This window comes from Canis lupus, chromosome 26, assembly GCF_048164855.1.
Source record: "Canis lupus baileyi chromosome 26, mCanLup2.hap1, whole genome shotgun sequence".
Lineage (NCBI taxonomy): Eukaryota > Metazoa > Chordata > Mammalia > Carnivora > Canidae > Canis > Canis lupus.
The window spans coordinates 20,114,577-20,137,350 of record NC_132863.1 but is presented as its reverse complement, the minus strand read 5'-3'; the positions used below and the strand labels follow the sequence as shown (position 1 = coordinate 20,137,350).

General features: G+C 41.3%; 1 protein-coding gene across 3 annotated transcripts in view; it reads right to left on the bottom strand.

The window, feature by feature from the left end:
• The window catches only part of DNAAF9 (dynein axonemal assembly factor 9), a 141,420-nt gene that overhangs the window by 65,961 nt on the left and 52,685 nt on the right, over window positions 1–22,774 (bottom strand). For 2 of the 3 annotated variants that reach the window (XM_072800236.1, XM_072800237.1), the window contains exons 9-18: window positions 21,459–21,514; window positions 17,481–17,616; window positions 13,825–13,906; window positions 12,589–12,625; window positions 8,715–8,802; window positions 7,470–7,546; window positions 5,701–5,745; window positions 5,282–5,327; window positions 1,992–2,103; window positions 1,133–1,203 (exon numbers count right to left, since the gene is read on the bottom strand). In XM_072800236.1, the coding sequence (XP_072656337.1) occupies window positions 1,133–1,203; window positions 1,992–2,103; window positions 5,282–5,327; window positions 5,701–5,745; window positions 7,470–7,546; window positions 8,715–8,802; window positions 12,589–12,625; window positions 13,825–13,906; window positions 17,481–17,616; window positions 21,459–21,514 (750 nt within the window). The remainder of the gene's footprint in view (window positions 1–1,132; window positions 1,204–1,991; window positions 2,104–5,281; window positions 5,328–5,700; window positions 5,746–7,469; window positions 7,547–8,714; window positions 8,803–12,588; window positions 12,626–13,824; window positions 13,907–17,480; window positions 17,617–21,458; window positions 21,515–22,774) is intronic. The other variant, XM_072800239.1, reaches the window with a different exon arrangement.

Sequence of the window (22,774 nt, the reverse complement as noted above, 5' to 3'; positions counted from 1 at the left end):
AAAACAACTATTTGTAAGGACAAAGGGAAGAGAGCATATTAAAATATTTTGAATGTATTCTAATTTAAATGTATTAATGTCAGAGAATGATTCTTGTTCTTCCTCATTCATGTCAGAATTGTAGAAACAGAATATAAACAGATTTTAAAATAGGTACTTAGACCATTACCAGACTCTCTGCTGTCATACTTTGTGTGTCCCAAGGCACCAGAGCTTCTTTCTTTCTTTTTCTTTTTAATGTAAAGATTTTATTTATTTATTTGACAGAGAAAGAGAGAGAGAGAGAGAGCAAGCACAAGCAGGGGGAGCAGCAGGCAGAGGGAGAGGGAGAAGCAGGCTCCCTGCTGAACAGGGAGCCCAATTGCGGGGCTCGATCCCAGGACCCTGGAATCATGATCTGAGTTCAAGGCAGACACTTAACTGACTGAGCCACCCAGGGCCCTGGCACTAGAGTTTTAGACCAGCTCTCACTGATGAAGATGGGACCCTTCTACATGTAGAGAGCCTTTGCTGTAAAAACTCAGCAACAATCATTCTGACCAGAGAAGGGTGCCACATGGTCTACTGCTCACTATCTGTGTGACTTTGGACAGGCTGGTCAGTTTCTAAGCCTTAGTGTCCTCAACTGTCCTTGTAAAATGAAGGTTTAATTTCTTCCTTTCATAATTTAACAGGGACCCAAACACTTAAGTTTGTTTCTTTTGGCACTTTTCCAAGATTAGAACAGAGTTAAAGAAACTAGATTCGTGTGTATAAAGACAAAGAGCTGAGATAAAAATTTCTATCCCTGAACAATAGCTAGGGGGATCCCTGGGTGGCTCAGCGGTTTAGCACCTGCCTTTGGCCCAGGGTGCGATCCTGGAGTCCCGGGATCGAGTCCCACGTCGGGCTCCTGGCATGGAGCCTGCTTCTCCCTCCTGTATCTCTGCCTCTCTCTCTCTCTCTCTCTCTCTCTCTCTCGCTCTCTCTCTCTCTCATGAATAAATAAATAAATCTTAAAAAAAAAAAAAAAAAACAATAGCTAGTTTAGGATCCAACATCCCACCAGGGACCCAATGAAGAGGCTCTTCCTCAATGTTCTCCCCGATTTTTCCACATTTAAGTCCACTTCCATCGGATGAATGACACTAACCAGCCAGGAGCAGAATCTGGGTATGGCGGCCGTCAGGACTATGAAGCTGGTTTCTGTGGTAACAGTGCCATCTGCAGGAAGACCACAGACATGCCAGTTACTGCCCACAATACCTAGGCCCACCTTGTAGGCCCAACAATTTACACCCCTCCCTTTCTCAGGAATGAGGGCTCCTCTTACTTGTATACAAAAATCTTGTGCCCTCAGAAACTGAAAACTTCCTTACTTGGAGACAGGGAGACTAATGAGAGGAAGGAGAAAGGTTTTCCCCATATGATTAACTCTATCTTTTTTTTTTTTTTTTTACAATAGAAACACACATTTAAATGGAGAGTCCTGGGAATTGTCCTTTTTATCTACACTTTTAATTTTTATCAAGGTAGTGCAAGGTTAAAAAACAGGATCTAGTTATTATTTCAAATTGTTCTTCCTGATTAACAGTAAGGCTGTACATATTCATATATACATATATGTGTGTGTGTAATGATGTTATACATCAATATATTAATACATGTTATAATTACAATATACAATAATGTATTATTATTATATATTATGATTTATATATGCATATGAACTATGAAACCAGATAACTTATTTTGCCAAAATAAACAAAAATTACTCATTTTGCTTCTTCCTAACAGTAAGGCTGCATATATTCATATATATATACACACACACAAATATATATGTGATGATAATGTTAATACACTAATACATTAACAGTACATTATATACAATTACAATATACAATAATATTGTAATACAATATACATATGAACTATGTAACTATGTCTATAACTTGTTTTGTTAAAAAAAACTGAAAGTTTTGCTTTCTAAATACCTTATAAACACTTACCCTTTTCTTTAACCAAGATCTGAGATGTCAAAAAGGATTCTGAGAAGACCACAGACCCTAAGCATCCCCTTCCTCCCAGTAAGTCAGGAATGTCATAGACAGTCATACAAGCCTATATCAAATGAGAAAACAGAGTTAGATTGGTTGTCAGTCTTAAACTTCCAGGAAGAGACCTTAAGAAACAGACCACAAAATATTGCTCTGAGGTACATTCTGACAGAGTACCTCAGAGTTTCTAAGGAAAACAAGTTATCCTGAACTACATCTCAGAACTAGCAGAGGACTTCAGCATCACCCAAGCTCCCCTGCAACTGCTTCTGCATCAGAGACACACTCGGGCCACAGGAATATTTTTATGTTTCTATAAATTCCCTCAAATTGCTTATCTTTCCTAAGATAATAGCCTTCCTTAATTGTGATGAAGCCCTGACCTCTGAGTTGGAGGTGTTTCTTCCAGGCTTTTGTACACTTGTACACTCTTCACATCCTGGCATATCTACATGCTCACCAACTCCTTCTTTGATTTGGGCTCAAGTTCTGAACAAGTCTAGGAAGGCAGTCATTCATTCAGTACACATGTCTTCATGGATATTTCTGGGTACATGTCAATACCTACAAATGTTCTTTCAGTACCAAAAAAATTAAAAGAAACTATTTAAGCTTTTATGGCAAGACAAAAATAGAGGCTTCAGTAGGCTGGAAAAAAAAATTGGAGCAATACCGACAGAGTTCTTGAATGGCTGGTAAAGAAGCCCTAATTTATGTTAAAACTAATGGAAATGGGACAATCTGGGGGAGGAATCTAGCAGAAGAAATGCAGAAAATGGTATGAACTAGAGCCAGGGTCTGGAATGACTGAAGATCTGGTGAGGGACATGAAATGAGTACCACAATGAGCCCTCTCAGGTCCTGTCTCCTCTTGGCCTTATATTGCTGAATGGCCAGGTGCAGAGCTCCTGAAATAGGGCTCATTTTCATACATTATTGTCCTAGCTTGGGACCTCTAGCCTCAGGAGAGAGATAAAAGCTGTAGGGCTCTTGAAGAAATTGCTAGATTCCCAAACACAAAAGAAAGCCAGAAGAGTTGAGAAAGAAACATTTAAAGCCAAAGTGGTTAATTTCTCATGTTGTCATGAAATAAGGATGTATAAAAGTGACAGATAGGCTTTTATATTTTAGTTAACCTTCTGATTAGGCCTGACAACTGGAAGGGGTAAGAGTTAAAAATAGACCTGCCCTACGACCCAGCTATTGCACTGTTGGGGATTTACCCCAAAGATACAGATGCAATGAAATGCTGGGACACCTGCACCCTGATGTTTATAGCAGCAATGTCCACAATAGTCAAACTGTGGAAGGAGCCTCGGTGTCCATCGAAAGATGAATGGATAAAGAAGATGTGGTTTATGTATACAATGGAATGTTACTCAGCCATTAAAAACAACAAATACCCACCATTTGCTTCAATGTGGATGGAACTGGAGGGTATTATGCTGAGTGAAGTAAGTCAATCGGAGAAGGACAAACATTATATGGTCTCATTCATTTGGGGAATATAAATAATAGTGAAAGGGAATAGAAGGGAAGGGAGAAGAAATGTGTGGGAAATATCAGAAAGGGAGACAGAATATAAAGACTCCTAACTCTGGGAAACGAACTAGGGGTGGTGGAAGGGGAGGGGGAGGTGGGGGTGAATGGGTGACGGGCACTGAGGGGGGCACTTGACGGGATGAGCACTGGGTGTTATTCTGTATGTTGGTAAATTGAACACCAATAAAAAATAAATTTATTATAAAAAAACCCCTGCTTTTTTTGAAGCAAAATCTGCTTCAAAGAATTTTGAACACGTGAAGACATAAAACCTTGCTGGGCAGCATGGTTTCTCTTAAATGACAATGGGAACCCCACTTTGGTTTCCAGATCAAAGACAATCCAGTAGGTTATATCCAATGCCTTACTTTTATACTCAGCATTTGATATTGAGGAAGAGGAGAGAGAAAATCAAAAGGCAGAACTTTATCTCTATTTGGAAAGGAGGACAGGATTTGGACAGAAAACAATTTTCTCTCTCTTCTTTCTTATTTCATTAGTGGCTGCTGAATGCATACTTAACACAACAGTATGATTCCACCGGACTCCTGATTGCCTTCTATTGTGCAAAGGACCTTCCAGAGCACTGCAGAAGGGTCTAAATAGAGAAGTCAGGTCTTACAGTCTGGCAAGGAGATAAAGTACTACCACCTGATATCAAAAAACATCTCCTAGCATCTTGATGATGTCACAATAAAGTCTCAGTTCTAAACAAACATCAACACATTTTGTTGACAGGTACAGGAAGCAGACACATTATAAAAAGAGAAATTAGTCACAACCTTAAAAAGTTACTATGTTGTTCTACTCTTTGTAGAGTAGACAACTCTCTGTAGATAGGACAACACTACTGCTTTTCCACTGGTGATGGTGTAGGCATGCATTTGCACTGAGTCATCCATACCTGTGCACCAAGTTCCTAGTGACCAAAAGCTCACTGGATTTAAGGCTTGGGCAGTAGCTACAGAACAGACTCAAGGTATAATCTGTGCCCATATCTACTGCAACCAGAATCTTGGTAGATGGCTATCATCCTCTCATGCATCCCTTGCCAATCTTCTGCACATCAGGATGCACTGGGCTAAATAGAAAACTTGCTTGTGACCAGGAGCAACTGTTCTAGAAACTGCTACCCCAGGCCATGCTGGCCAGTCCACCTGGGGACCAATATTTCTGCATTTCTAAACCATGCCCCTGTCCTATCAGGGTGCCCTCAGCACATGGGTCAGAAAGTTCAGCTCTGACTACCCACTTCGCTGGAGACTTAGGCCCCCAGTTTTTAAAATTTATTTTCACAGATCCCTATTAAGGACATCAACACAGGCCCTGAAACACAGAGAATCCAGCAGTCTGTGTTGAGCCAGGCTAGTACTCAGCTCATTTTCACACTAGGTCACAGAAGTCTCAGTCATTTGGAGGAAGCCTCCCTAACCTTAGGAAGAAGTGTCTCTCTCAGCTCTCAGCTAAAACCCTGGACACTGGGAAGCCAAGGCATGGGAGTATGATGTGGGCCTGGTACAGCTGCCTGGACACCCTCAAAATCACAGGCTCATCACAGCTGCAGCTGGAACACTCCTGAGAATTGACCAATTTCTTCAGCTAAGGTCTACCCAAGACTCTCACCTACTCCTATCTCACCCTTTGTAGATGTTCTTCTATAGGTTACTTCCTGCCAGCTGGCTTATAGCAGCTCTACTTACCGTCTTCACGAAGTATAAGCTATCTTCAATGTCCAGAGGCACAATCCTACAAGAGAAAAAGAGACAGGAGAGACATGTATTACATTTACAATGTTTTTTTTGTTTTTTTTTTTTTGTCAATATGGCAGCACCCCTAGCCCAGATTTCTTTCAGGGCTTTTCAAAGCACTGGATTGCATGTATGCAGAAGTAGTACATAGGCCACTGGAAGGAATTAGATCCACCTCCTACTCCCATGCCTCAGTCTTTCAGTTGGAAGCACTGAAAAGATCAGGGTATAGGATCTCAGCAGAGTATGGCCAGTCCCAGGCCCAATCTTGGTCTTATGCCATCCACGCTGGCAGCTACAAGATAGCCTCTCTTCTCTTTTTGTTTCTAAGACTTGCCCCAAGTGAGCATGCACCACAAACATACACTTACCTTCCCTGATTATTCACAGCATGAATATGAAAAGCCATCTTGGAGCTGTAGATCCAAACAAAATAAAAAGTTAGTCTGCTCTTGCTAATAACCACACTGTTGGCTACTCCCCAGACACCTGCTGCTACAGTGCACCTGTGCTGGGCCCTCACGGCACATTTGCCAAGTGTGGGGCCAGCATCTGACTCTAGTCATAGCTCCGCCTCTGTGCAGATTCTCAGGGCTGTCTTGACTCTTGGATAGAGCAGGAGAGAACAATGTGACAGAACCATTGTCTACTGCAGGCTGGGAAGATCCTCTATTGGCCCACGGCTGCCTGCTCCACAGCTGTGACATATTGTTCTGATCCTCCTCTTTACTACCTTTGGGTCAAGTTGCCATCCCCTGCTCAGAGCCTGAGCAGAGGTAAAGTCCTGTGTTCCTCTCAGGAGATGATCAGCTAATCTGATTAGTGTGAGGTGTACTCAGTGAAGTGACTTTGTGGAGAAAAAGGAGTGGGGCTCCAAATGGAGGGCTGCCCTGGGAGACGCTCCTCATTGCCTGGTATTCCCTCCTTCAGCTGGGGAGGTATGCCCAGGCCTAAAAGGCCTTGGGATGGAAAAGTGGCCTGCTCTCCAAAAGGTGAGTAGCCTATATAAGGCCCCAAGGAAAGGAGGCAGGGAATGACTATGCCAGCCATGTTGATGGTGACACAGAAGACCCCCATGTGACAGCAGCTAACATTTACATGCTTAGTAACTCTGCATGGTGGGAAGACAAGGAAGCAGATGTAAAAAGAGCTCCTCGTCTTACCCAAAGTCACTCACAGCCAGAAAGCAAAGGAGATTCCTCAAACTCAAGTCTGCCAGGAATAGGCAGTGCAGGCCAGCACAAGGCCTTAAGGGAAAAAACTCCTTCTATCCCCCTCCCTCCTCCAGAGCTACAAGATCCAGAAGACCCAGAGGAAAGGGGCTGAAGTCTCCACCAAAGAAACCTGGCTCTTCCTTCTGCTCCTAGAGCTGCAGCAATAGAATTCTTGTTAGATCAACTGACTGATTTATCTTTCTCAATGTTTTTTTTCTTATTACCCAGGGCTATAGATGTAAAAAGATGTGGGTCATGGAGCTGAGGCACCCCAGGGCACATCCCATATGTGTTCCCAAAAAACTCCCCCATGTTGGTATCTTTTGCCTCCTTTGCAAAAAAAAGTACACCTAGTGGTCCTCATACAGGACAGGTGGAGGGTTAGGTAGACTGGGTTTGTGAAAGTTTAGCTATGGATACAGACCACACAGAGGGCCCTTGTGATGTGCCAGGACATGTATGATGGTTAGATTGCCAGCAAGCCTGATTCCCAGAGCATCTAGCCCCTGAGACAAGAGCAGGCTCAGGGTATCTATACCTGAGAGGTAGCAGAGGCGCAGAGCCAGGCTCTTCTAAGCAGTAACTGTTTCTATGTGCCTAGGGACCCTGACCCTAACAAACTTCATTCCTGATGTTCCCAGCTTCACCTTTCTAACCTCTGAACCTGGGTCCTTCAGGTCTCTGACACTTCTGCCTCACATTCCGGCATCAGGAAATGTGTCTGACTCTTTATCATACAGTTCCTCCATCTCTGGATCCTTGGCCTCTCAAAGCCCTGATCATGAATGTTTCTCCCTCACATAACTCCTTATTTACTGGCACATTTCTTAGAGGGGAGATGGAATATCAAATGCAAGGCAGAAAAGGGTCTTTATAAAACAAACATTAAGAATGATTCCTTATAGAGAATAGCAGCCATTGCTTACCGTAGGGCTGCCTTAAACTGCATCAATTCGAAGGAATCTAACCCAGATCCCAGGGTCTGCTCAGCTACTTCCTTTGCCTGTAAAAAGCAATGACAAGACAATTAGCCTTAACAGCAGGAAAAACGTAGACCTCATGGACAGGAAGTACCCTTCTAACATTTGGCCAGAACACTGTGCCCTTCCCCTCTACATAACTGCTTCATATACATCAAAAGATCGACGTGAAAACATTGTTAAGGGAAACAGGTGCCTGCTTTCTTTGGGCTAGGTTCCCAGGAAACACTTCATTCAGGCAGGTGGGCACTGAAACCTGATCTGCCAGGAACTGTAACCAGCTGGGGTGATGCCATTGTGAGGTCTGGAAAAGGGTTTTCTCCTCCCCTCTCCCCTGGCCCTGGGGGAGGGACTACTGCCCTTGGAGTTTCTGCCAGACGCTAAGAATATTCAAATACCTAGAGTTACAAAAGATCAGTTAAAAAAAACATAAGTGTGAGAACTAATATTGCACAAGCCTACAGCTAAAGGGCTGACAAATCCCAAGTTGTACCAGGGATTTAAGTTCAGTGAGGAGGGGAGATGGCAGGGAGCTGGTGACTATGGCTACAGTCTCTCTGGTATCTACATCATACACAACCTTTCCAATGTCAAATGGCTCCTTCAGGAAAGGTCCTATTGGCATTGGGAGGCATCAAGCCGACTCTTCTCATCTCCTTACTGGGTCAGATATAGGAATCCAACTCAGCAGGGCAGGTTAACCGCAAAACAGCAAGGAAGAGAACGGTCAGAGAACGAGAACACATGTGCTTGTCTAGGATAAGCAAGTGAGATTTTCTAATTTAGTTTTTTTTTTTTTTTTTAACACTGAATTATAGAAAATCACACTACGTAGCTCAAGACAAACTTACCTAACTTCATTGAATTCATAATAGAAAAACCTATATTTTTTATTTTTTAACTTTAAAAGTTAAAAGCTATTAAGCTATTAAGTAAAACAATACACTACAGAATGACTTTTCTTTAACACAACCAGATATCTACAGAGAAGTGCTGATTAGCTGTCACTCCTAGAACAATGGCAGTTCTGTCACAGGCAGCAACAGTTCAGCCCTCTTCAGGCACCTCTTTGTCTGGTGCCAACTCCAATGAGGCACAAAACTGACTACCAGGTGTCCAAAACCAAAACAAACAGATAGGAAGTTTTATGTTGAAATTACTAAGGAAAGAGAAATGTGGTATTTAAATTACCTTTGTTAGACTGGAAGTTTTAGCATAACATGCAATGCCAGCCAAAACAGCCTCTATAACAGCAGCATACACCTGGGACAAGAGCCTACTTTAGAACAAAAAATATGGGTTAACTACAGCATCACAGGGTTTCAACAAAAGCTGCATGCACATAAATGACATTGCCTGAGAAACTGATTTTTAAAAAGAATGAGAAAAGTGCAAAAATGGAACTCATTGATTTATAAATCTTTTATATTTATTTATTATTTCAGAGAGAGAGAGAGAGAGAGAGAGAAAGTATGCTTATGCATGGTGAGGCAGGGAGGAGTAAAGGGAGAGGGATAGAGAATCTCAAGCAAACTCCTTGCTGAGTGTGGAGCCTGATGAGGAGCTAGATCCCAGGATCTTGAGATCACGACCTGAGCCGAAACTGAGAATCAGATGCTTACCTGACTAAGCCATCTAGGTGTCCCTGATTTCTAAATCTTTTACAAGTCATGTGCCTCACCTGATTTAAAATTTACTCTTATTAAACCATGATAAGAAAAGCCAGCTCTGCTCAGAAGACCAACCCTCCCTGCTTGTGATCCAACAAAAATGAACTCTGTGGGCTCCTAAGCCCCTCTAGGTCAGGAGCCTGAATCCCTTCAGTGTCATGGTACAGACTTCCTGCTTTTCCAGGACCAACCACACCACACTTTCATGTCGTCTCCTCCCAGGCATGCTAAAGGCTGACTGCTACTGGAACCTCAGAGTGGGAGACCTCCGGAGTAAAAGAGATTACTTGGAAAAGATGAGCTCCACTTAAATTCAAATTATCGTTGCACATCACTTTTCAAGCAGCTTGCCCGATCTAGAGAATAGAGTGTGCTTCTGAGGGCAAAGATTCCTTTCCTAAAGCCTCCCTGCTCCCTGACCACCAATCTTGCCCTTTTTCTTAGACTTCTCACTTCCCAACGTGATTATAAGGTTTCTTCCTTTGCCAGAGTGGAACTGCTTTGAAGGTCCCTAGAAAATTCAAGATTGGTTTCCCTTAAGTAGAAATTTTCAATCTCAGCATTTTGGGCCAGATAATTCTTTGTCATGGAGTCTGTCCTGTACACTACAGGATGTTTAGCAGCACCCCTGGTCTCTATCCATTAGATGCCAGTAGTACCCCCACCTGGGATAACAAAAATGTCTCCCAGGGGTGGGGCTGGGGGAAGAGAAGCAGTAAGACTGCCTTTAGTTGGGAATCACTACTTTAGGGGAGAGAGATCTGGGATCTTATCAGGATAATTATAGACAGAAGGGGTTTATCCACAAGACCCTCAATGACAGGGGAGGTGCCTGGCAAGAAACTGATAAAAACTTGCCTAAGAATATGTCTATTTTTATGCCTGAGAATCTTGTAACCAGTAAAGGAAGGTGGCAGGAGTTGGAAAGTAGGAAGGAACACAGAATTGATCCAGTCTAATGCTCTCATCTTAGAGAAGAAGCAGGTAGGGCCTCTGATGGCAGAATAAACTGCCCAAGGCACAGAAAATGAATGGCAGACTTGAATTCAGATCTGCTGTCAGCCTGGTTATTTTCTACCAGCCACATCACACTGCCAACTCCTTTATGTCTTCCTTGGCTCATGCATCACACCTCTACATTTTAGGTAAGAGATCTGAATTGGGTAGAAGAAAAAAAAAAAAAACAAAAAAAAAAACAGAAAAAGCATACATAACAAAATGACAACTCCAAGGATTAACATATCCTTGAGATTGCTGGCCAGCTTACAACAGAGAGGTGTGTCCTGATAGGAAGGGGCCTGGTAGGGATACTGACAATGAATTTGGCTACTTACAGGTAGACCAGAATCCTACATCTTGACACCAATATCAAAGACATATAAAGATCCTTCCTCCTTTCTCCACCCAGCTTGACTCAGACATCACTCAGTACCAACACTGTTCAGGCCTCCCCACTGCTTGGCCATCTTCCTATACATACCCTCAGACAAGAGCTGAATGCAAAGCTGCCTGGCTATGAACTCATAAAATGAATGGGAGGCTTGAGACTCATGACAAGGGATGGTCTGCTCTATGCCTCAGATGGTGCTGCTGCTGCCTTCCCTAGGACTCTCCATAACACCCAGGTTCCACTAGGGGCAAGTCTCTGGATGTAGTCTCAAGCATCGGTTAATACTAGTCCTTGAAGCAAGGCACCAATGAATTTGGTTTAGGAGAAATGCCTAGGGGTTCAGAATGAAGATACAGTAGATAAGCACAGCTGGCACAGAAGTACCAGCAGGTACAGGGGCGCCTGGGTGGCTCAGCTGGTTAAGCATCCAACTCTTGATTTTGGCTCAGGTCATGATCTCAGGGTTGTGAGATTGAGCCCCACATTAGGCTCTATGCTGGGCTGGAGCCTGCTTAAGATTCTCTCTCTCTCTCTTAACCCCTCCCTACACTGCTTATGTGTATGCACTCTTTCTATAAAAATAAATTAATAAATTAATAGAAAAGAATCACTAGCAGTTACAAAGCAAGACTATATATACCCACCAAATGTGAGTGTAATGGACTTGTTGCTAAAGGGCAGAAAATTCACACACTAAAACACTGCTTACACATTAATTATAGCTATACAAAACCTAAATGTGTAATTTTTTTAAATGCAGAAAGATACTAATGGGCAGTGCTAAAGAGGAGGAATTATGGCTGATCTGGTTTTTTTTTTTTTCTTTTCTATTTTCCAAATTTCCTGTGTATGATTGATTACATTCCTTATACTATATATATTTTTTAATACAACTTAGTGGTTCCCACCCCAGAGATTCTCAGTAATTCTGGGAACTACTATAGCCTGGGGATCATGTATTTATAAAAAGATCCTTAGATGATTCTTTGTGGCTTGTCACTATTGGCCTTTGGGAAGCACTCATCTAGACTGAGGTATTTTATGCAGGAATATTCAGTTAGGTAATAATAGAACTCAATTATGTTCATATTTTGAAGAAAAATTCCTTATTGGAATTCAGTAGTTGCAGCATTGTTATAGACTGAATTGTGTCTTTCTAAAACTCATGCTGAGCTCTAACCCTCAATGTGATTGTATTTGGAGGTCATTAAAGTTAAATGAAGTCATAGAGTAGGGACTTAATCCAATAGGACTTTTTTTCCCTTATGAGAAAAGGAAGAGACACAGGAGATATTTGTTGCTCCACAAGAACTCAAAAGAAAGGCTGGGTGAGGACACAGCAAGATGGTGGTTGTCTGCAACTCAAGGAGACAGGTCTCACCAGAGACCAACACTGCTGGTACCTGGAACTTGACACTTCTAGCCACCAGAATTGTGAGAAATTTAATTTCTGCTGTTTAAGTGACCCAATCTATGATATTTTGTTATGGCAGCCCAAGCAGACTAACATAAACATTAATGAGTTTATTTCTTATCTTTGGTTTCCTGTCATAAGTGAGGGGAGCGAAGTCAACACTAGGACCTTTTTAAATAATGTGCAGCATGAGTTCAGATCCCAGCTCTGTTCCTTAAGCCTAAGAGTCAAATCCAGAGGAGGAAACACTGCTCTGAGCAGACGAGGTTTCACATAGATTCTCCCAATGTTTCAGGATATTTTATTTTTGGGAAAGCCCCTGGTAAAAATATATATTATGTAGAAGATATATTAAGAATTACGCCATTGAAATGCATGAGTTTGCAGGTAGGAAGTCTGTGAGTTCTGGAGAGAGGAGTGCATAGCAAAGCTGGCAGGACTCCAAGCTGAGAGACAGGGTCTAAGAAACCACAGCTCTGTTCATCAAATGTCCTACCCACTGCTAATCTCAAAGGAGTTAGACAGGACAGCCACAACTTGTAAGTAACTCAACTTTGAGAAAGAAAAAATAAATTAAAAATGAAGACTTACATTTGTTCAGTTTTCTTGGGCAGCTTATTCTCATCACCTGTGAAAGAGGACCAGAATTAAGTGTGGCAAGATCACGGGACATACAAACACTTCACAAGGAGGTTAGAATTTCTTAATTCAAAGGAGATGTCAAGTACTACATTTTTTTTTCTTTTGGATGAAATACAGTACAATCACAAACAATAGCTTCTCCCAGCATCCTCTTAGACTTTTACTCTTGACACTGATTTTGACAACTCACTCACTATCACCCCTAAACACCAGAGAAGACAGGGAATCTCTGGAAAGTTTTTGCCTTTATTTTTAAATTTTCAAGTTAAGAGGTATAATTAAGTAGGCTCAGTTTTGACTCTTTATCATCTCCTTAATTAGCTGACTCTTAATTATCATGTTTCTTTCAGAGTTTTCCAGTCTATATGGCAACACCCAGATGAAAACCTGGTTTCTGCAGCATTCTGCATTGTGGAGCAGTGCTGAAATCCTCCTTCATTCTACAGGCTCTTCTCTATGTCTCTTCTGGTTACCTTAGTCTCTTCTCTATGGTAACTTCTTGTTACCCTAGCAAGAAGGGCAGCCCCAGTGGGCCTAATCTTTCTGGATGGCCCTGCAGCATGGAGCCCTTGCTCCTGTGAATATTCCCAGTTCACAGGTACTCTTCTACCATGGATCTTCTTCACCAGAACAGCAGGCACCTGGTTGACTCATACAAACTCCCACTGTAGCCCATATCTCCTGCTGGAGATATGGAACTTACTCATCTTTGCCTTCCCTCTGACACTGATCACATGGTCTCACAATGGTTAAACTATATACATGTTGAGTTGATAATTACTCCTCCTGAAGTACATTCTTTGAAAAATGTGTTAGGCGTATAAAGTCTCCATCTAGAATCAGAGAGGGAGTTGGAAGCCTACAAATTGGGTATCATGAGCTTCTGAGGAAAGCAGTAAATTATGGATCCATTTCTAGTTCATGGGGGAAATTCTTCATTAGGAAAGCTGATGAGGGGATCCCTGGGTGGCGCAGCGGTTTAGCGCTGGCCTTTGGCCCAGGGCGCGATCCTGGAGACCCGGGATCGAATCCCACGTCGGGCTCCCAGTGCATGGAGCCTGCTTCTCCCTCTGCCTATGTCTCTGCCTCTCTCTCTCTCTCTGTGTGACTATCATAAATAAATAAAAATTAAAAAAAAAAAAAAAAAAAGGAAAGCTGATGAGATGACAAGTTACAGGGACTTACCCAAGTAAGGAATGTGAGTAGCTCCAAAAAAGTATGTTCTTGAACAAGCAAGGGGTCCCTTTGGTGAGACGCACTGTACTACCTGGATGTCAGAGAAAATATACAAGTGAAAAAAGGAGCAGGGACTCAGGTGTGTACTATTTAAGAATGAAAAGTATATAGTTAGTGGAAATCAGTTTTATCTCACCAACTGCTGATTTATTATTTTTTAAAGGCAAAGGGGAAAAGATCACCTTTAACTGTTGCTTTTCTAAATGTATTTTGTGTTGTTTTTAACCTTAGCTATACTGTGAGGTCATTGCTAGGTCAGCCCATGATGCTAACGAATTCACAACTAAGAAGGAAAAGAGGAAATGTGCTTGGGTTTTGACTGCTACTAAGAGTCCAGAACTTTCAAAGTGAGAATCTTGGCTGACAGGATGGGCAGATGTGCGGGGGCCGCTACAAATTCAGGAAAGGAGGGTGCTTCCCAGGCCCCCACCCTTGTTTGTAATTCTTCTCTGTACATAGGCCTTGAAGAAGAGAAAATAAATTCCCTAGATTTAAAAATTCTTATTCTTCTTCCCTGTTTAATTTATACAAAGATGAATACAGATGTCTTTTTCTTTTGAAAATCCAGTATCTCATGGTTCCCATAATATCAGTTATAAAACACAAAAATGCTATCATAAGAACTAAAGGGAAAAATTTGCAATATATTAAAAAATTGCTAAATGTGACGCAAATATTCATTCTACTCCAATGTTCAAAGAGTCACAAGAGAAAAATTCATGGCATTTTTCTGTAATATTGTGAACACTATGAATCCAAGTTAAAGATGTGTAATAAGAACTTGTTAGGGGGCAGCCCCGGTGGTGCAGCGGTTTAGCGCCGCCTGCAGCCCGGGGCGTGATCCTGGAGACCCTGGATCCAGTCGCACATCAGGCTGCCTGCATAGAGCCTGCTTCTCCCTCCTCCTGTGTCTCTGCCTCTCTCTCTCTCTTTCTCTCTGTCTCTGAATAAATAAATAAATAAAATCTTAAAAAAAAAAAAAGAACTTGTTAGGACTACTCTATAATTTACCATAGTGAATGTGATCAATATTGCCATGACCCTAAATAAAAAAATGCATGTACGTATTTCTAATTGTTGGTTGATAGGCTTATTTCTTCAATAAAACATGTTATTTGGATTTCAAAATTTTGATTAAAGTTTCTTTTTTAGGGGATCCCTGAGTGGCGCAGCGGTTTGGCGCCTGCCTTTGGCCCAGGGTGCGATCCTGGAGACCCGGGATCGAATCCCACGTCGGGCTCCCGGTGCATGGAGCCTGCTTCTCCCTCTGCCTGTGTCTCTGCCTCTCTCTCTCTCTCTCTCTCTTTCTGTGTGTGTGACTATCATAAATAAATAAAAAAAATTTAAAGTTTTTTTTTAAAGGTGCCATTTGTTTCAAACCTGCTTCCTTGGATCCTATCATAAGTTTGTTTAAGTATAGATTAGTATCTAATTTATTGACATGTTAAAAGAAACTGGTACAATATATTTTACATATATAATGTACAACTGCTCAGATTATCTGGATTTGCATGTTTTACATGTCACCTACTAATCTTCAAATTATTCACAAAGGCACAGAAATGGAAAGGTTAATTGTGTTATATTGAAAAAAGAGATGAATGAAGATGAAAGGTCAGAATCCAGGATCCCCCCAACCCCATCCCACCACAGGACCAGATCTCAGGTAAGTTCCATGACTTCATTAAATTTCATGTTTATTAAATAAAGATCCTCAATTATAATAAGTTATATAAAAAAGAATTTGCTAAATTAAAAAAATAGATTATTTTTAAGAGGAGTTTTAGGTTTATAGAAAGAAGTAAACCCAGAGATGTGTGGGGACTGTGTACTTTAGGAGTTTCCCACTCTCCCTCTAGTCCACATTCAGCCTCTAAGAATTCATCAAAAGTATTCTTTAAGGGATCCCTGGGTGGCGCAGCGGTTTAGTGCCTGCCTTTGGCCCGGGGTGCGATCCTGGAGACCCGGGATCGAATCCCACGTCGGGCTCCCTGCATGGAGCCTGCTTCTCCCTCTGCCTGTGTCTCTGCCTCTCTCTCTCCTCTCTGTGTATTCTCATGAATAAATAACTAAAATCTAAAAAAAAAAAAAGTATTCTTTAAGTGTGGTTTCTGCTCCAGGTAAGCAGGCACTAGCTGTGACTCTCTAGATTCACCTCTCTAGATCTTGGAGTGGGTTTGCTTTGATACTACAGTTCTTTGATGAGTATAAGAAAAGTTATTGGTTTTCAGTTTTTCAATTTTTTCTTGTAAGGATGGGAGAAATGATTTCCAAGCTCTCTACATGTTAGTGCCGAGAATGTAAGCTGCCCTGGAACTTACTTAAATTTTGCATTTTAGCAGACCTCCTTTGACACTGTTTCCATGGGTGAACAGGGGAGCATGTTGCTTTGTTGAAGCTAAGTCCAGGTTCTCCACACAGCCTCTACTGACACCCAGTGTGTGTGTGTGTGTGTGTGTGTGTGTGTGTGTGTGTGTGTGTGTACAAGTTATTTGTAAGTGCTGGGCAAGAACAGGAGTTCAGATTCTCTGGTATTCCTCTACTGATGCCACCCTGGCTTAGGAGAGTGACACACACTCTGGGTAGGTGGTGGCCTTGTCATGGCTGAGTGGTAGTAAAAGTCCTGACTCTTCCCGGGCCTCTAATGATACTACCCAAGGAAGAACACCTTGTTACTGCTAGGTAGGGGTGGATGTTGAGGCTCCCACATTCTTTACTGATACCGCAGGGGTAGGGAGGGCTCGTTGGTGCCCAGTGGGGATGAAAGTCATGGCTCCCTAATGGGCTTCTCTAACACTAATCCTACCAGGGGTAGGGTAAGGCAATGGTACCCCATTATAGACTGGTAAGGTGGATACCTAGGTTCTTCACTTAGCCCATATCAGTACAGGTAGATGGAGATGCAGTTTTTTTCTAAGGGTTTTGGCTGGAATAGAGTAACTGTTGTCTAAAAGTTTTCCATCCTGCTAGGCTGTTCCCTCCCGAGTCCTTCTGCCAGAGAGAGCAGAAGGGGCTTTTTATGTCTGTGTCTATTGGTATTTCTGGGCTGTCAGTTTCTCTGTTTCCAGTATGGGATATATAAGCATTTTGAAAATACTTAAACTTCTACAGCCTTTTATAACACCAGAGTCTCCTATTTCAGTCTCATCTTTCCTTTAAAAGAATGTAGCTAGCAGCAGACAATTTACCACCAAATGCAAAAGTCTTCTCCCTGGCACGCTCAATAAAAGAATAATGATCCTCAATGTTTATGTCCTGAAATGTAACAGTCAAGACACATCAAACCTTAGTATAAGTCTATTTGCAAGTTAACTTAAAATTCTTATTCTGCTGACAATAGTTCTATGACAATTTAAAGAGTTTAGTTTGAGAAAGTATTTTTTTAACCTTTTTCCTTCAAATATTTAAAAATTAAACATGATGTTTTCAAATTATACCTAGAACTTACATAAAAATACAGTCAGTTTGCAATCACTTCTCTCACTCCAAAACAATTTCAAGTTCAAGGTTAAATCAATATACTAACTGGAAAGCTTCCCCTTATTCTCCCCTCCTCCTTATTTAATAATAAAACCAATTGAGCACCAGGTAGTCAAGCCACTCACCATGTGTTTGGCAAAGCTCCCACTGGGACCAGTGCTGCGTACCAGATGCCCTTCAGAAGGGAAGTTAAAGTTGCCGGCATTCAGATTTTCTCGTGTGGAATGATTACCAAAGAGAACAAATGGCTGCCTATTAGGGCTGGAGTGGCAAACCAAAAACATGATTAGAAAAGAGTCCTCCTAGCTAGGGCAACTTCTCAGCAAGTGGGCTCTTGGGGTTTTCAGGGTGGTGTTATGTGGTCCGAGTCAAGTGGTCAATATAGTCCCCCTCACACTCCTTGCTTGTTGGGAAGCGATGCCAGATGTCTCTGACTCCTACTAACTCACAGGGACATTTAGGGACATAACTAAATCCAAGTGGATTTATAATTTCAGCTTGTTCTATTTAAGGAGAAAGTTCCATTAAGTCTGCTGTCCATGATGAAGAGATGGAGCAAGATTCGAGATTTTTATGATAGCATTTTAATAGAAATTTTAAAGGATGACAGCAGTTGTGATAGGCAGACAATAGAGGCATAAACCATTCGGGAGTAGCTTTTAGGATGGGAGGAAGAGAGTGGGGTTGCAAATGTCTCACTGCCATATCCACTTACCCTGCATGCATCCCTTCTTCTATCTCTTGGTGAGACTTGTCTTTTTATTTTAGTTTTTTGTTGTTACTTTCTGCTCACTTCTCAGTTACTTCAATTGACCCCTAAGTCATTTCACTCCAATCACTCTTGCAAAAGTCACCAAGTGACTTTCATGTAGCAAATAGCAAATCCAATTTTAGTATATGTGTTGCCAAAGCAAGCACACAAATAGCATATCCAATGGATAGGCTTCAGGTTGACCTTCCTTGGTCTCTCAGAAGCACCTGGTACCCTCTCCCTGCTAAAGCTGTTGTGTCATCAGCCATTCTCCTTCTCTATCTGCCTCTGAATATTCCTAGGGTTTTACTTTTAGTTGCCTGCCTTTCCTCTCCTCTTTCATGATCTACCCAACACCTGTTCCCTTTCCAGTTCTTGCAGTAAATAAATGTCATCATCATCCATCTAGGGACTGAGCCAGACCTGAGATACCTCCTTAGGCCTCCCTGACTTCTCCTGCCCCTTACCTTTTTTTTTTTTTTTTTTTTAAAGATTTTATTTATTTATTCGTGAGAGACACAGAGAGATAGAGGCAGAGACACAGGCAGAGGGAGAAGCAGGCCTCCTGCAAGGAGCCCGATATGGGACTCAATCCCAGATCCTGGGATCACTCCCTGAGCCGAAGGCAGATGGCCCAACCACTGAACCACCGAGGTGTCCCCTGCCCCTTACCTTCCAAATCCAATCAACCACCCACATTTCATTCCTATTTGTTCATTTCCCTCAGTTCACATGGTCACAAGCCTCATCCATGCTGCCATCATTTTTTCTCCAGGCAATTGCAATGCTTCCTCACAGTGACCCTGCTTCCACTTCCGCTCTCCTATAATCTATTCTCCACTGTGCAGAGAGGACAACCTTTTATACATGCAAAGCCTTTAATGCCTTTATGTTATTTTCAGGAGAAGGACTGAAATCTTTCACATGGCCAAAGAAGACTTGCATGGTCTGGCCTGGCCAACTTTTTTGTCTCCACAGGAGGCCACTTACTTCTAACTCTTATATTCCACCAAACCCATGTTATTTTATGTTCCTTATGCTCTCATCTCAGGATGCTCTTTCCCTTAATCATCTTTTCTTTCTTTCTTTTTTTTTTTTTTAAGATTTTATTTATTCATGAGAGAGACAGAGCGGGAGAGAGAGGCAGAGGCCCAGGCAGAAAGAGAAGCAGGCTCCCTGCAAGGAGCCCAATGTGGGACTCGATCCTGGACCCCAGGATCATGCCCTGAGCCAAAGGAGATGGCTCAACCGCTGAGCCACCCAGGCATCCCAGTCATCTTTTTTTTTTAAAAAAAGATTTTATTTTTAAGTAATCTCTACACCCAACATGGGGCTCAAACCCACAACCCTGAGATCAAGAGTCACACATTTCAATGACTGAGCCAACAAGGCATCCCTTCCTTAATTATCTTTACTCATCATTCAGATTTTCCCCTAGAGAAGGCCATGTTCGCCAGCTATGGTCTTCACAGTGCCATGTTCTTTTCTCCTTCATGGCACCAATTAGAATTTGTAATTACGTTTTTTTTTATGAGGTTGCCTGATTAATGTCTTACTTCTCTACCACACTATATACACACTCCATGAGGGCAGAGACCATGACTGGTTGTTTATTTTTCTTTTTATTTTTTAAGTAATCTCTATGCTCAACATGGGGCTCAAACTAATGACTCTGAGATCAAGAGTCAAATACTCTACCAACTGAGCCAGCTGGGCACTGTGGCTGGATTTTTTTTAATCATGTATCTCTTACTTAGGATGTCATATATTCTCAAAAATAGTGATTAAAGGATATTTTTAAAAGATAATTTCTGCTATGGACTGAATGTCTGTGTTCCCACAGAATTCATATGTTAAAATCCTAACACCCAAAGTGATGGTATTAAGAGATAGGGCCTTTGGGAGGTGATTAAGTCATAAGGGCAGATCCTACATAAATGGGATTATAAAAAAGGCTCTTACAAGAGAGGCTCCTGAGAGATCCCTTGCCCTCTCTGCCATGTAAGGTTATAGTAAAATGACTGCTAGTATCTAAGAGGAAGAAGTGGGCTCTCACCAGACATTGGATCTGACAGTGCCATGATCCTGGACTTTTTAGCCTCCAGAACTTTGGGAAATAAATATTTTTTGTTTATAAACCACTCAGTTTATGGTATTTTTGTCACAGCAGCTAAATAGATTAAGGCAGTTTCCTTTAGGGCAACCCAGGTGGCTTAGCGGTTTAGTGCCGCCTTCAGCCCAGGGCGTGATCCTGGAGTCCTGGGATCAAGTCCCACGTCAGGCTCCCTCCATGGAGCCTGGTTCTCCCTTTGCCTGTGTCTCTGCCTCTCTCTCTCTCCTCTCTGTGTTTTTCAAGAATAAATAAATAAAATGTTAAAAAAAAAAAAAAGACAGTTTCCTTTAACCCCTACCCTTTCCTTAAATTGCTCTTAGTGTGTGTCATGTGGAAAATTCTTTACATTTCTTTGTATTATTCTTAAAAATACCTCCTCTTAAGCTTTAGGCAAATAGGGGCTCTTAAAAGTAAATATAACTCTGATTTTTTTTCTGAAGCTTAATTCAAACTAAGTGACTTTTCAGGCAGAAAAAGATGACTCTGAGTTCCAGCCAGAGCAATCTGTCTCATTTCAGATTGGATTAGAATTAGGAAAGGAGGGCAGCCCGGATGGCTCAGCGGTTTAGCACCTCCTTCGGCCCAGGATGTGATCCTGGAGACCCAGGATCAAGTCCCACGTCAGGCTCCCTGCATGGAGCCTGCTTCTCCCTCACCTGTGTCTGTCTGTCTCTCTCTCTCTCTCTCTATTTCATGAATAAATAAATAAAATCTTAAAAAAAAAAAAAGAATTAGGAAAGAAAAGAGATCTATTCTCATCTCTCTAGCAGAGGAACTATCACCAGCTGGGCCCTCTTAATTACCATGACAAGAGAAGTGCTAAAGAAAACACTTCAAGAAGACAAAAGCAGCACCCCAGATTGCTGGGGCTGGGCCTTTACGCCAGGGCTCTTTGACTCCCCACAAAACGTTATTCATCCTGCCTAGCCCTTGGACATTCTGCTTCCTAGCTTTCCTGGTGTAGGGATGAAAGAGAAACTTCCTTCCTTTACATTTCAGTAAGCTACAATGTTTTAAGAGCTAGTTTGCTATAAAACTGTATTTTAAAAATATATATGTATATAAATACAAAAGTAGTGAAACGGATGACTTTTCAGAATATGAATTTCTTACCCTGTGATGACTAAGTCAATCTGTATTTTCCTGACTATACCTTCTGGACTTAGATGCTCTCTAAGCAACCCCTTAGTCGATCTACTTTTCTCTATTATTATTTACCTTCTTTTCCAATAAACTTACCTGTTTTCAGTTATATGGCTGGAGATCATTCCATGACTGAAGTAACTTCTGAATGGCTAAAAAAAGACAACATTGCATATGTTAAGATCATCATTTTATAATCACAAAACCCCTCATATATGTACAGATGTAGGCAAGTAGGTATAGAGTGTGCTATGTGTTTGAGAAGGAGATGTTTATAGATTATTATAAGACCATGGAAGGACATATGTGGTAGAAAGCAACATGAATTTTGGGGACAAGTAGCAAACAAACAAAAAACAGCAAAAAAAATAAGATGAGGCTGCAAAAGAAAAAGGAAGGTGAGGAAAAATTCTTGTTAAATTTTAGAATTTTTAATTACTGAAAGAAAATAAGACCAATCATCATCTATGGCCAAAGTTACTAATCATGTAAGAATTTTCCTTCTATTAAAATTGTGTTTCTCTACATTTCTAATAAAGGAATATATATTAATTCTAACTTACTAATTTAAAATCAGCATTGAGAACAAATCCATGGAATTTAGAAGTATACCAAAAGAAGTTTCTCAGGAAACCACAGAAGTACTTCTTAGCCTGAGTGTATAGTATTAGGCTAAATACTAACCAAAAATTAATATGTAGCATCTATATCAAAGGCGTTAAAAACTCCAAAAGGCAATTTTAATCCACTTAAATAACATCTATTGTTCTCCCCTCACCCTGATTATGTAGGTAGTATATGCTTATTTTAGAATTTAATAAAAGCCACCTATTATCTCTAATAATTGCTAACATTCTGGTATATTTTCCTCCTATTTTTTTTCTACAATACAACCGTAGTATATAGTTGTACCAAATTCTGTTAAATAGCCCTCTATTCTTGGAGATTTATATTGCTGCTCTCTCACATCATAAATAATACTTCCATAAATTTTATTTGCAGCTCTGATTATTTCTGTAAAGCAGATCTGGAAATGAAATTATAGGGTAAAAAGGCAGAATTATGTTGCCAAATTGTTTTTCAAAAAAGTTTTATCAAGGGCAGCCCCAGTGGCTCAGTGGTTTAGCGCCGCTTCCAGCCCAGGGTGTGATCCTGGAGACCCTGGATGGAGTCCCACATCCGGCTCCCTGCATGGAGCCTGCTTCTCCCTCTGCTTGTGTCTCTGCCTCTCTCTGTGTGTCTCTCATGAATAAATAAAATCTTTGAAAAAGAAAGTTTTATCAATATACACTTCCACTTATAATATATAAGTGTGTCTATCTCAGGGTATCCTCATAAGCACTGGCGATTAAATGTTCATTTAGAAATATACTTGCCAAGTTGATAAATGAAAAATGGTATCTCATTGCTGT